Here is a 12344-nt window from a genome sequence, read left to right as displayed (position 1 = left end):
CATATGTTTGTACATCAGAGAAAAGAATAAAGCCAACAATACATATCACTAAAATACATTGAGATTTCCAGCTGCCTTATGATAATTAATGCACAGTGAATACATCTCCTGAAGCATTAAACAACTATTCTTTAGGTCTAGGCCTATGAAACATTAGAATTTCTATATAAAACATATATTTCTATAATCATTCTGAACAAGAAAGTTGTCAAATTGATTAGATTAATATTCTCTCCACAAGCCATCCAAATTAAGAAATAGTATATCATAACATGACATGAAAACAAAGAAACAAATATATAATGATTCTAGCTGTGACACAGTATGTTGGTGACATTGATAAACTGAATCTTCACGCTGATAGCATGTTGTAGTCTCAAATCTATTATGCTTTGGAACTGATGTATTATTATCTCTGGACAACTTTCACACCAGGAGATGATCCCTGCTAGCATAATTTTAAAAATGAAGGGATTACAAACAAGATAAATTTCATTGTATTGTTACCTGAATTAGTCTCAACTAACAGAAATGTCATATAACATACACCATTTGCTAAAATACTTCAATTTTTTGATCCTATTACAAACATACAAAGCATAAAACAGGCACAGTTCTATTAACTCTACTACAGCATTTATGCATCTGAACCAGTATTGTACAGTAATTGTTCTACAGGGAACAATAATATTTGGTTTTGTTCTGTTTTAATACACTATGCTTACACTTTTACTTTGAAGACGATATATTCAGATCTTCTGGCAAATATCTGCAATATCTTTGAGTTTGCTGATAATGATTGACTAATTGAATTTAACATACCATTCTCTTCCTGCTGTTGATTTGTGGCTAAGTGAAAGCTTAAGAGTTTTTGGGAGAAGCAGATCAATGTACTGTGTCAGTATATATTACAGATTAATTAGCAGGTAACTGCAGATCTCCTCATTTAATCAAATAGCACATTGTCCCTTCTATGAATTTAGGAGTTACCATTAAGAAAACAGAATTTGGACATAAAAATCTGATTTTTAGTGGAGTATAAACAAACTAACAGAAAAAGGTAAATTTATGATTAACAATTCAGAAATGGTACTGCTTTGTCAGTTTTTTTTTCTCTGAATGTGTGGAACAGAAATTAATTATACTGATTTGGCGTAAGAATGTCAAGAAATAGTTCAAAAATTAGAGACAGATTACTGACAAAGTTAAGAAGATATGGAACAATTCTAAAATAGAAATTTTACTTAAACAAATTGAAATATTAATTTATGTGGAATTCTCTATTTACAGTTACATATTTATCAGCAGTTGCAATCTCAAACTAGCTGGTAAAAATATTAGAGATTAGGCATGTAACTCCTGTTAACTTCTTTGATTGGTTATTCTTTATGCTATAATATATGTAATAATATTTCTAAAATAAATATTTTCCAAGTAGTAAATACATTACAAACGAATGATCAGACCTGGCAAAGGTGTAATCATGCCAATGGTTTGCAACAGCCTGCAGAATTGGGCCACAGAGAATTAATACAATGTCAATTGCATTCTTAATGTCTTAAGTCAAAGCAAGCAAGATTTGGCAGTTAGAGCTTACCATTTTGTATCTGCCATGAGTCAGTACGACAAACTATTTAGACTAATTTTTAAAAAATCAGATATAAGGATGAGTACAGTTGTTCCAGATGTTTTCCTATTGCAATAATTTGTTTAAAAATCACACTTTGTCTTCTGTGTCAATAGTTAGCATCATGCAAACACTGAAGAGTCACATACCCATAACTGCTATCCTGATATGTTGGAGAAAACACATCCATCTCTATAAGGTTGTCATGACCATTTGCAAGGACTGCTTGACTTTCTAATTCTCTATACATAAAGATACAAAAAAATGAAATTAGAGGTGCAAGTTCAAATTAAAGAACGGGATGATCCCCCAAAAAAAGAATATACTAATTCTGTTGTGTAACTTTGTGCAAAACTGAATGTGGGATTTAACTGCCTTCCATGCTGTCCTCTGAACTAAATGCTGGACTGTAACCTGAAGACACAGTGTTATAAGGCTACCTTTAGGTGACCATTACCCTTTGGTGATTCCTTACTTATGTGCAAGTCCTTGAATAAAATTCCTGACTGCTGCCTGTGGCAAGGCAGGCTTAAGGACTGAGCAGTGCATAGTGGGGGATGCTGTTTACTTGATGAGGCTGGACCAGAGATGAGGTAATAAAACTGAACTGAGACTATTAAAAGACAGTCTCTTGCTGGCTATCTGGTACAGCCAGCCAGCAAGAAAAATATGCAGAGCACTGGCTACCAGAGTGAATGGGGATTTCATGTTCTGCAATGACAATGCACAGCAGCAGGAGAGGCAAAAGAAGCATCAGAGTCTCTGGTTCACTCAGGGAATAGTGAGGAAATGAAGCAAGCCACTATTATTTTGTTTAGAACTGCCTATTTCTTTTGTCCTATCTAAAACAGGGAATGATTAATGTGTGGAAAATACTTGGGTCCATTCTTACTTCAGTGGCTGTGTACCTCTTAAAACAGGGATGATAAACTCAAGGAACACTGCAAATGCTACAAAATTCTGGACTACTGGTGCTTGCCTAAGAGCCAGGGGACAAAATACACAGCATGATCAAATTCCAAGTACTTATGATGACAGCAAGGGATATTTGAGCAGGAAAGATGCCAGAGGGATCAAGCAAAAATCTGAAGTAAGACACTACTGACATCAAAGAAAGCTTATAAGCATATGGGCTTGGTGTTTTAGGATTCAAACAGATGCTCAGTGAGAATCTGACAGTAAGAGAACGTCAGAAGAAAACAGAACTTTTTTGACTTTAGTATTTGAAAACAATATTTAATTTCTAATGACTGTATATAATGATCCCATAATTATGGCATGTCAATTTTTCAAATGCACTCATTGCTGTCAGCAATCTAAGCAGAGTCCTGTTTCTTCAACTTGCAGATCAGCAATGTGAGCACAGTGCTTAACAGGGTCTTCAGAAGAGCAGGGCTTGAACTCCATCCCCAGTTTCTGCCTTTATTTTGTACCATGCACCTTCTCAATAGAAGTAACATCTCTAATCAAGTCCATGTGTGAAAACCTGGAAGACTTACAGATCAGGACAATTTGAATTTGCTTAAACCAGGCACTTTTTTAGTGGGTGGTGTGTGTAAAATAGGTGGTTTGAGCAGACTTTAACCTCCAGCAACACTGTGCTTTTGCAGACAATCAATCAGCCTCTACACAAATTGATTTAAAACTTCCCTGGCAACTATCAACACCTGTTCCACACCTTAATCAATACTGAAGGCAATTGGATCACTGGCAGTCCACCTCAATAATTACACATGTGTATGTTCATAACACTTTAAGAGTTTCTAAAGTCTTCACATTCTAAAATGAACTTTGAATCAAGTTTACAGAACAGTTTTGAAGTAACACATTCCAGGAAATATTTTGTCTATACTATTTCTGAGGTATTCCAGTACTTTAATTAAGTTCCTCAAAATATTAAAATATTTTCTAGTCATCAAGTACTTCTTCAACCAATTCCTTATTTTTTTCTTGATAAAATAAGTAGCTAAGTAGTTGAATACAGTAATGGTCCTAAGACTCTACTTTTAATACTAAGTGGCAAGAGAGGACTCAGCAGTACCTGTATATGCTATGAAAAACATGTTAGTTTCTTGGCTAGTTTCTATAAAAAATTCACACTCCATCATTCAAAATGCAGCCATCTTTCAAATGAGGTACTTTTTGCAGCAAATCTAGTAAGAATAAGCAAAGCTCTTCTTTGATTCATTGGCACGTTAGCACAGATTCTGAATAAAGTTACATAATATTCTCAGAGATTTATTCCCTGACTGGAATGTGTAAATTTCCCCTTACCAACAAAGTGATCTTTTACATTCAATGACTGAAATTAATGAAATAATTCCAAGGAAATGCACTAAGAGATGCTACCAGCTTATTTTTATCTACAAATGTATGAGTTCTAACATACTTTTCCTCTGTGCATCTCTAATATTCATAATTGACTGTTCATTAGAAAAATTCTCCACATTCAAGTATTTAACAGAGGGAGCATTTAAAGAAGTGATTTACTATGTATTTTTAAATTACAGTAATTTAGATCCTACTAGAACTCAAAGTTATGAGAATGTTACTACCGATACTGGTAATCAAGAAATCATTACTAGAACTAGTAGCTGAATAAAAACTTAAAGCTCAGTGATAATAAAAAACCCACTAATATTTAATTACTAAATGATCTTTTATCATATTCAGACATCTGACATGTAGTCATTTATTTACATGACTCTGGCTGTCCAACCAGTAATTCAAAGAACAAAATGGAAAGATTTTGATTTCTTCAGAAGTTCATATTATTCTCTAGTGCTGGCTCCTCCAGCAGATCTATTGGCTCTACAAATGAACCCAACGTACCTGGCTTAATCCAATTAACCTAACTTAATCTGGCTAGGGAACAGTCAAATAGTAAAGATCATTAAATGTTCAATGAAAGGTCCTGCAGTCTGCAGGAAACCTACAGGAAATATTCTTCTACTGTCTTGGGGTTTTTTGTTAATGTAGATTTTACTGAGCCCAAATAGAGGGAAGACAATTTCTGCCTCTGCTTGGTAATCTCACTGTCATTTAAAGACGGCATCAAGGATTAAAGAAGCATTCACATAATTCAATTCATTCAAGTTACAGTTTTAGGTCCTCATAAACATTTAAGCAAAGAGTTTTTATATTAAAAAAAAAGTGAATTCAAGTTTCTGTTGGACATTATTGATCTGTAACCTCACAGTTCATCTTTTTAGCCAGTAACAGCAATGTTTCACACAAATCCATTAGTTCTTGTTGATAGCACTTTGCACAGAGCCAAACTGCCATATATCCTATTAAAACCACAACTGAATCCAATATTATGGAATATATATCTTTTGAAATCACTTTCACTACTACTGCAGAGCGATAGGGACTAAAACCTCCCCCAAGCTTTGCAAATATATCCCTCTCTCCTACGTGCACATACACAAAGCCAGCCAATTCACTGCCCAGTTATACCTGACAGCAAACTGCATGTCATTTTTATGCCACCCATCATCAGTATGAGCCTACGGAGCTAGAAAGATAGTTGTATATATAGGCTGACATTCACATTCTCTACCTCTAAATGGTTGTCATCTAAGTCAAAATAAAAAAAAAAAAGAGAGAGAAGAAAAAAAAAGCCCCAACAATAAGCATAAACTAAAATATTACCAAAGAGGAGATAAACTTTTTCTAGTCCAATAAAAGGGCGAAGGAAGAGACCTATTACAAAGTTGTTAATACAGTTGATACTGAGTCTGAAAATCACACTCAGTAGAGAATCTTAACCCGAAGGGGAAAAATCAATGACAAATAAGATACGTTCTACACCTTCAGAGTTCCAACGAAATAAGACCATCAGAAAAATCAAAGCAGTAGGGCTCTATCAGTTTTTACATAAAATTTTTATATTTTACCTCATTGACAAGTGTTCAAAATTTGAATACTCAAAATACCCTTAGCTTTTCATCAGAAATGTTAAAAAGATGAAAAGACTTTACTCTGCAAAAAATGCTTCAGGTTAAATGGAAGTGGCATTCTCATTCAAGTAGTCCTACACCTTTATAAAGACAATAAAAACATATATGGCAATAGAAGCAAACATCAAAGACCCTACCCATCTACTTAAGATTAACTACTATCAGGAAAACACCAAACATCTTTTTCCCCACTACAAACTTATTTGTTCTAAAAGAAAATTTTTTCTTAAAGTACTAAAATGTTTGAATATGATGATGAATCTCTTCAGTGGAATGCTGTTCCACTGTGCTTATGTCTCAAAAAGAAAACTAAGAGAAGGAATAGCCATTCCAAACCATCTAGGAGAGGAGTTGCCTGAAACTTCTATGGCAACAAAAACTACTTAAAAGAGAATCCTAAAGGTAGTTATGTTTTAAATTGGTCAAAATCATCTTTACTTTGCTATAAAACATAATTTAAAGGGATTCAAAGAATAAACAGAAGGGATTTCATAAACATCTTCAAGAATTACTGTCAACTTTAATATAGTAATAAATGTTCAGTTTAATAACTAAATTGGAATATTATGACTTTCCTTAATAAAAAATTAGTGCTGATTGAGTGTTACATGAGTACTAATTAATCACTGTAGGTAAATTCAGCTCTGTGTCAATAAGTCCTATCAAAATTTTTATAGACTGTTCTGCATCTAAAAAAGCTAGTGTCACTCTTCATATAAGCTGCTTCTTTCCTAGAGGCAGTTATCAATGATAAATTTTTCATTACACCGAAACTCAGTTCTTCTGTCTCACCAAATCCTAGCACCTTTAAAAACACCTAGCTTCACATAAGTATTTCCTTAAAGGTACCAAGTACAAGAGTTAAAAACTATTACAGAATATTATTTGACATTTGATCTGTATGACAGTACATATTTGACACATTTCTGGCAAGCAAGGCAAGAAATTTCTTTAAGCAGGCAAAAGTCACAGGTTATGAACAGGAAGGGAAATGCTTGTCTGGAAAAATTAATATACTCCAATTACTCTGGAATAGGACTGTGAGGGAAAAGAGTGTCACTGAGGATTTCAGAGAAAGAACTTATTTTTCAGGACTGAAAACTTTCCAGTTTTTCTTGCTGAATGAGGGGAAGTATTAGCTACGGGTCAACTTTCATTATGTTAAATGTTTTCTTTAGCATTGCCACAGTCTGTAGTAGTACCTAAGTAATTACCTGCTTTCCAGAGGTGCATTACTGCCAAGCACCCAGCTGTCCTGCAGCTGGACTGACTCAGGTGTGGTTTGCAGCTCGGCGGGCAAAGCAGCCGGCGGGGCCGGACTCTGATTCCTCCTATTTGTCAGTGAGTTTCTGTTAAGTGAGGTGATGGATGGGTGATGCTGTGCTGAATGTTGCTTGTGAGAAGGCGGCAAAGGCTGCAGGGTCGACTGGCCTTGGTTATTTGGAGGTTGTTCTAAGAAGAAAGAAAATTAAAGTTCATTACACATCTTGGCATTTGCTACAACCAAAGCAGGATGAGAAATTCAATATAATCCTATCATCTAATATATTTGCATATTATTCTATTAGCAGACATTCAGTGACATTCTGTAAGAGCAAGTTTACCCTTGATACACCAAGTTCTAATTAATACACAACAGATGGTAAAATTGCTTTTGGTTTTAATTTGTTTCAGTTTTTTTTTTTAATCTGGTTTTATTAACACCTACAGAAAATAGCATCTGACAGATCCCCTAATGTGCCTTTAGACTTCAGCTTTTTTTAACAAACCAACCCTGAAATTAAATGGGTAATTTCAGTAGAACACAAAGGTTTTCAAAATGCATATAATCCCTATAATTATTTAATGGAGATTTTAAGCTTTATTTAACTGCAATAAATTATTACAAGCTAGTTGCTAAACAGCAGTAGACTACTCTAGTTTAGTGCATTTCAAATAAGGCAGATCTGCACTATGATCTGCTAATAGATGCTAAGTATTCTTTAGCAGAAGGTCACTCTGTGAAGCAGATGTTGCTTCATGGATATTTAACAGACTGATTCACATCTGATTACAACGTCAGAAGACTCATATACTTAATGACCGTCACATCCATTAGAACACACACAGAACAGATTTTCCAATTTCACACCATGCAATATAAATACAGCTTGGAGGAAGTCACAGGTGATAAGAGAGTCAGGCCATCGAAACTAAAGGAAATATTTTCTGACTTAACCAAAGCACACAACACCCATAAAGCTTAAACTCAAAGTCTCAAAACAGCAAAACCTGCAATCAAATACCTCCATCAATGTTAGGTTTTAGCAATCTGTTCCATAAAATCACTGTCAAATAAGTAATAAATATAAGACAAACATTTTATAACACATTGTACACAAAACTAACTCCTAAACATGAAACACTTAACAATTATGCAATTAAAATTTCAATCTATTTCTTACACTAATGCAGCATAACATACTTCATCATATAAATGCAAGTGTTAAGCAGAGCAGAAGATACAGGACACGCACTTTTCTCACAGTGCAAAAGCTTTCAGGGAGTTTTTAAATTAGTTGTTTGATTCCCATAAGCAATAACCTTTTGGAACTGGTTATAATTGCAAATTGTTACAAACTCAATAATAAAACTCTGGTACAGAGAACACAGGAAAAGTATTTCTGTTGAAACAGATGCTTCCAATAACTTACAGGTGACTGCTACAAAATTAACTTAAGCGTGAGCAATTTCCGAGGTTGTAAACATAAGACAACATGAAAATGTTAAGAAATAGACTTAAACAGAAAAAACAAGTCTTTGGAATAATTTCCTTTCTGAGAACCGCATTCTTCTTTCCAGTGATTTTGTGAGGTCAACATGACTTTTGTCACAAACAACATCAATGCTGAATCTCTCATTAAAAGAATAACAGCATTTATACTGCTAGTGAGATTTTCAACACCAAATCCCTAATGTATTAATGCAAAATTTTAGTCCAGGTAGGATACAACTGATAAGCGTTATCTTCACCAACACTGACACAAAGGCTGTCACTGCATGCGATTACTGTCAAGGGCTTTAAGCCACATTTCAACAAGCCAACTAAAGAAAGTTAACAGACCAACACTAGAGCAAAGATTTTTTCCCATATCTACTTAAAATTTTATCTGATTCAGAGAACAAGCTCTTTATGAACTGGTGCAAAATTAACTGTGACCTTATATTTTGTAATACATAGGTACATGTGTATATAAAAAATTATAGATGTGCACGTGTCTGTTTAAGTATTTACACACATGCATATGCAAATATATCCACATAACTTATTATTTAAACAAATTAATTACAAAAATTACAGAAAAATGGCAGCTGGAATGAAGTAATTCACATTAGTTTATTTTAATCAGCTAGACAAATTAATTAAAATTGTTCTTAGGATCAGACTTTTCTTTTTATTCCCCTTTTTACTCTCCTACCAGCCTAGCCTTTTTGGACAGTTTTGCCATGATCAGTGCAAAATCCTCTTCCACTGCAGCTCCTACCAGCGGGAATGTTATCCTGACATCCCTCTTGTTCATTAATTTCTCTTCTCATTTACAGTCTCTGCTGAAAATCAATCTTTCAGTCTATCATTTTTAGTACTAAATGTCTTGCAGCATTCTCTGCTAAAGACAAAGTAGAGGACTGATCATCGTTGTTCTCTTGCACAAAGGAGGGTGTGAGCGCCAAGCTTGTCTCAGGTAGATGTCACACCTTCCCACACACTCTACCCTGTGAGGAAGATGGATAGTGAAGGTTCTGTAAAGGGAATTTATATACTCCATAAATGCACAGATTTAATAATTACTCTGAAAATACACTGAAAGAATGAAATTGGATTACTCAGAGCATAGGCCAGCTACACAGGCCACTATTTGGGATTTAGATTATTTCCCTATAAATTTACTGTGAACCAAAAGGCCCTTCTGCCATATAACATACAAACATTACTGACACTGAAGATACAGAGGAACATATAAAAGAAACTAAGAGAGGCTAGAAGGGAGCTAGAAGGCCATCCAAGTGAGATTTCGCAAAGATCACTTGTCTTCCAACCCAATTTTCTCTCCACAGAATGTTGGCAAGTGACATTTTCTTGTGTCTGAGGGTGGCTTCAGTTGGCAATGAATCTACAGCTTCCTCAAAATCAAAAGTGCCTGAAAAATCTGGAATGATTTATTTCTTTTCTAATTGTGCAAAAGCTACAGGTAGAGCTGCATTTAACAAGGTTAGATTTTCCATAAATCAACAGAGCTAAAATCTATACTCCTCTAAATTTACTCAGTCCTACACTGTCATTCTGAATGAGAGATCACTAAGGACTGCTTTTTGGATCTTTTCTCCAACCTGCCAGATTTCCCCAATACACAGTTCTTCTGATTGCTGCACAATTTCTAACAAAACCCTAATGTTGCACCACTGATTTGTGAGGAAGAATCATCACAATAGTCAGGTTTTGAATGCCATTCTTAAGCTGGAGCCAGATTTCCTTTTTTACTCTTTTAAGGAGTTAAAAGTTAAAGAACAGTTTTCAGTATTCCTGAGGCTTTCACACAAAGCTATCAGTCCTATCGAGTAAGATCCTCTCAACAACCCCGTGACACTGAAAATATTCTCACTGCACATGCAGGGAAACTGAGGCATGTGTGTTAAGTGATTCACACTGAGAAATCAGCATTACTGCCACAGTAGTTTCAGTTTTCTTGCTTTTCCTACTTAACAAGTTTATAAGGAGAGTGGGATGACACGATATATACTTCATAAACTCTGCAGCACTGGACACTACTCCCCGTAATAAGAGTCCTCCATGTGCTGCAATATTGAGTGTCAAGACCCAGTCACTTGTCTTTCCTCCCTATCAACCATTGGAGTCCTAGAGGGAAATACATCTTCCCTTGCTTATTGAAAAGACAGCAGCCCTGGGACTTGGCCAGCTCCCTCACAACAAACCACTTATTAGAAGAAAAAGCATTCAAATCTGATAAAGTACAATTGGGTTGAAATGCTTAAAAACTATTCCAGAGAGGTACAGTTGCTTTGCTTTAAATTGGATTTTAAAAGCTACCTTAATTGATTTAATCTAAATGGGAATGTCTAATTTACACTAAAATTAAGCAGATACGGGTAGGTACAGGTAGGCTTGCATCTAAAGATGTAAAGTTTTAATTATAACGTTCCTGTTTGGTTTAGACCTTAATGACTGTAGAGCATTCCCATTCATCTTAAAGAGAAGATTTCTGCAGCAAGAGGCAAACATAAACTGGCCCAGCAACCAATCTGTCAAAGTTCTTCAGGTGCAACAAACAAACCCCACACTTTTAAGGCAATTGTTGAGTAAGTCAACATCAGATAATTACGTGTGTGAACATATGCACAAAACTCAGAAAAGTCACAAGAAATTGGGTAGAAAGCTGTCTTACTACAGTTACATGATTTTTTCAAAACATTTAAATTGTTATTTACCCTGGGGAATCACAGTGAAGCAAAGCAGCCATTTCAATTGCAGAGAAAAATTATATGCAGTTCTATAGCCTTTCACAAAACCTTTTCGTCTTTTATTTTTCAAAAAGTAATCTACATTTAATTAATTTTATCATTTAATTGTTACAGAATTTGAACAGCATAGGAAGGAGAGACATTTATGATACCTACAGCCATGTGGGGGAAAAGGACTAATTCAGAGGCAGAAAAGCAGACCAAGCACCCATGAAAAAAAGTCATTTTTTTCATATTTTGTGTCTTTCTGTAACAGACAGATCATTGAGACCTGTCAGCTAGCTAGTCATCTAAGAAAGAGAGAGGTGATTTCCATTTGATAAGGATTAGGCTTTTAAACAGTGTATAACTGATGTGAACTTAGAGTTCCCATGACAAACACAAAAGCAAAGTCTTCCATTATGATATAAACATTTCAAATGTGAACAAAATGTTATTCAATACTTATATCTATGAGAGTTTTAACTCTTACTGGTCAGGCTGCTCCTTTTCTATTCTCTCTTTAGAAAAGTCTCTGCCATGATAAAGGAAATATCCATAACACATACTAGATGTAAGACTCGAGTAGACTGAATATTTTAGAAAATGCATTAAATGTTTAGAAAACTTTAAAAGAATACAACCTTTTGTTTGCATGTCACTGGTCTCTGGTCTGCTAGCTCTTGATTGCTAGCAGTAAAAATAATTTCTATAGGACCTGGTTTGATTTCCTCAATAAAACCCTTGAATGGACTTGAAATTTTAACTAATTGACAGATGGTCATATCTCCAAAAGTACTGTAAGCAGTGGTGGGATTTACCTCAGAAGTCCCTGCAAATTGAAAAGAGTGGGTATAATGGCTTAATTATTCCGAGAGCTCCCAAAGGAGCTCTTTTTTTAAGTTCCTGCTTACAGAGGGGTAAGACAGGCTACCTGCACCGCTATGGCCATGGCTTCAGGGATCCTGAGGGCAAGTAAAACCAATCATTCCACAAGTCTCTGGTCTGGGAGCATCTTCCATGAGAAGCCACATTTAATTAATGAAAACATAAAGAAGGCTATGTGTTCAGAAAAAAAAAAATTGAGTATTTAAGTGTTCATTTGCAATTAGGCAGATCTGTCTTTTGAATGAACCACTGCTTCAGTACAGTTTTTCCTGCCAGGGTGTGTGAGCCTCAAAGCTTCCTTTCTGATCATTTACTACAAGCCATAGGGGTAATTTAAAACAAGTTGCTGTATGTGCTTATTTTGTGGTTAA

At 35.1% G+C, this 12344-nt stretch overlaps 1 protein-coding gene across 3 annotated transcripts in view; it reads right to left on the bottom strand.

Annotated features, from left to right (window-relative positions):
* Window positions 1–12344, bottom strand: part of TENM3 (teneurin transmembrane protein 3) — a 349238-nt gene that overhangs the window by 128702 nt on the left and 208192 nt on the right. For all 3 annotated transcript variants that reach the window (XM_059844573.1, XM_059844574.1, XM_059844575.1), the window contains exon 5: window positions 6804–7041. In XM_059844573.1, coding sequence (XP_059700556.1) covers window positions 6804–7041 — 238 coding nt within the window. The remainder of the gene's footprint in view (window positions 1–6803; window positions 7042–12344) is intronic.

Source organism: Haemorhous mexicanus, chromosome 4 (genome assembly GCF_027477595.1).
Source record: "Haemorhous mexicanus isolate bHaeMex1 chromosome 4, bHaeMex1.pri, whole genome shotgun sequence".
Lineage (NCBI taxonomy): Eukaryota > Metazoa > Chordata > Aves > Passeriformes > Fringillidae > Haemorhous > Haemorhous mexicanus.
This window is presented reverse-complemented; position numbering and strand designations above follow the sequence as displayed.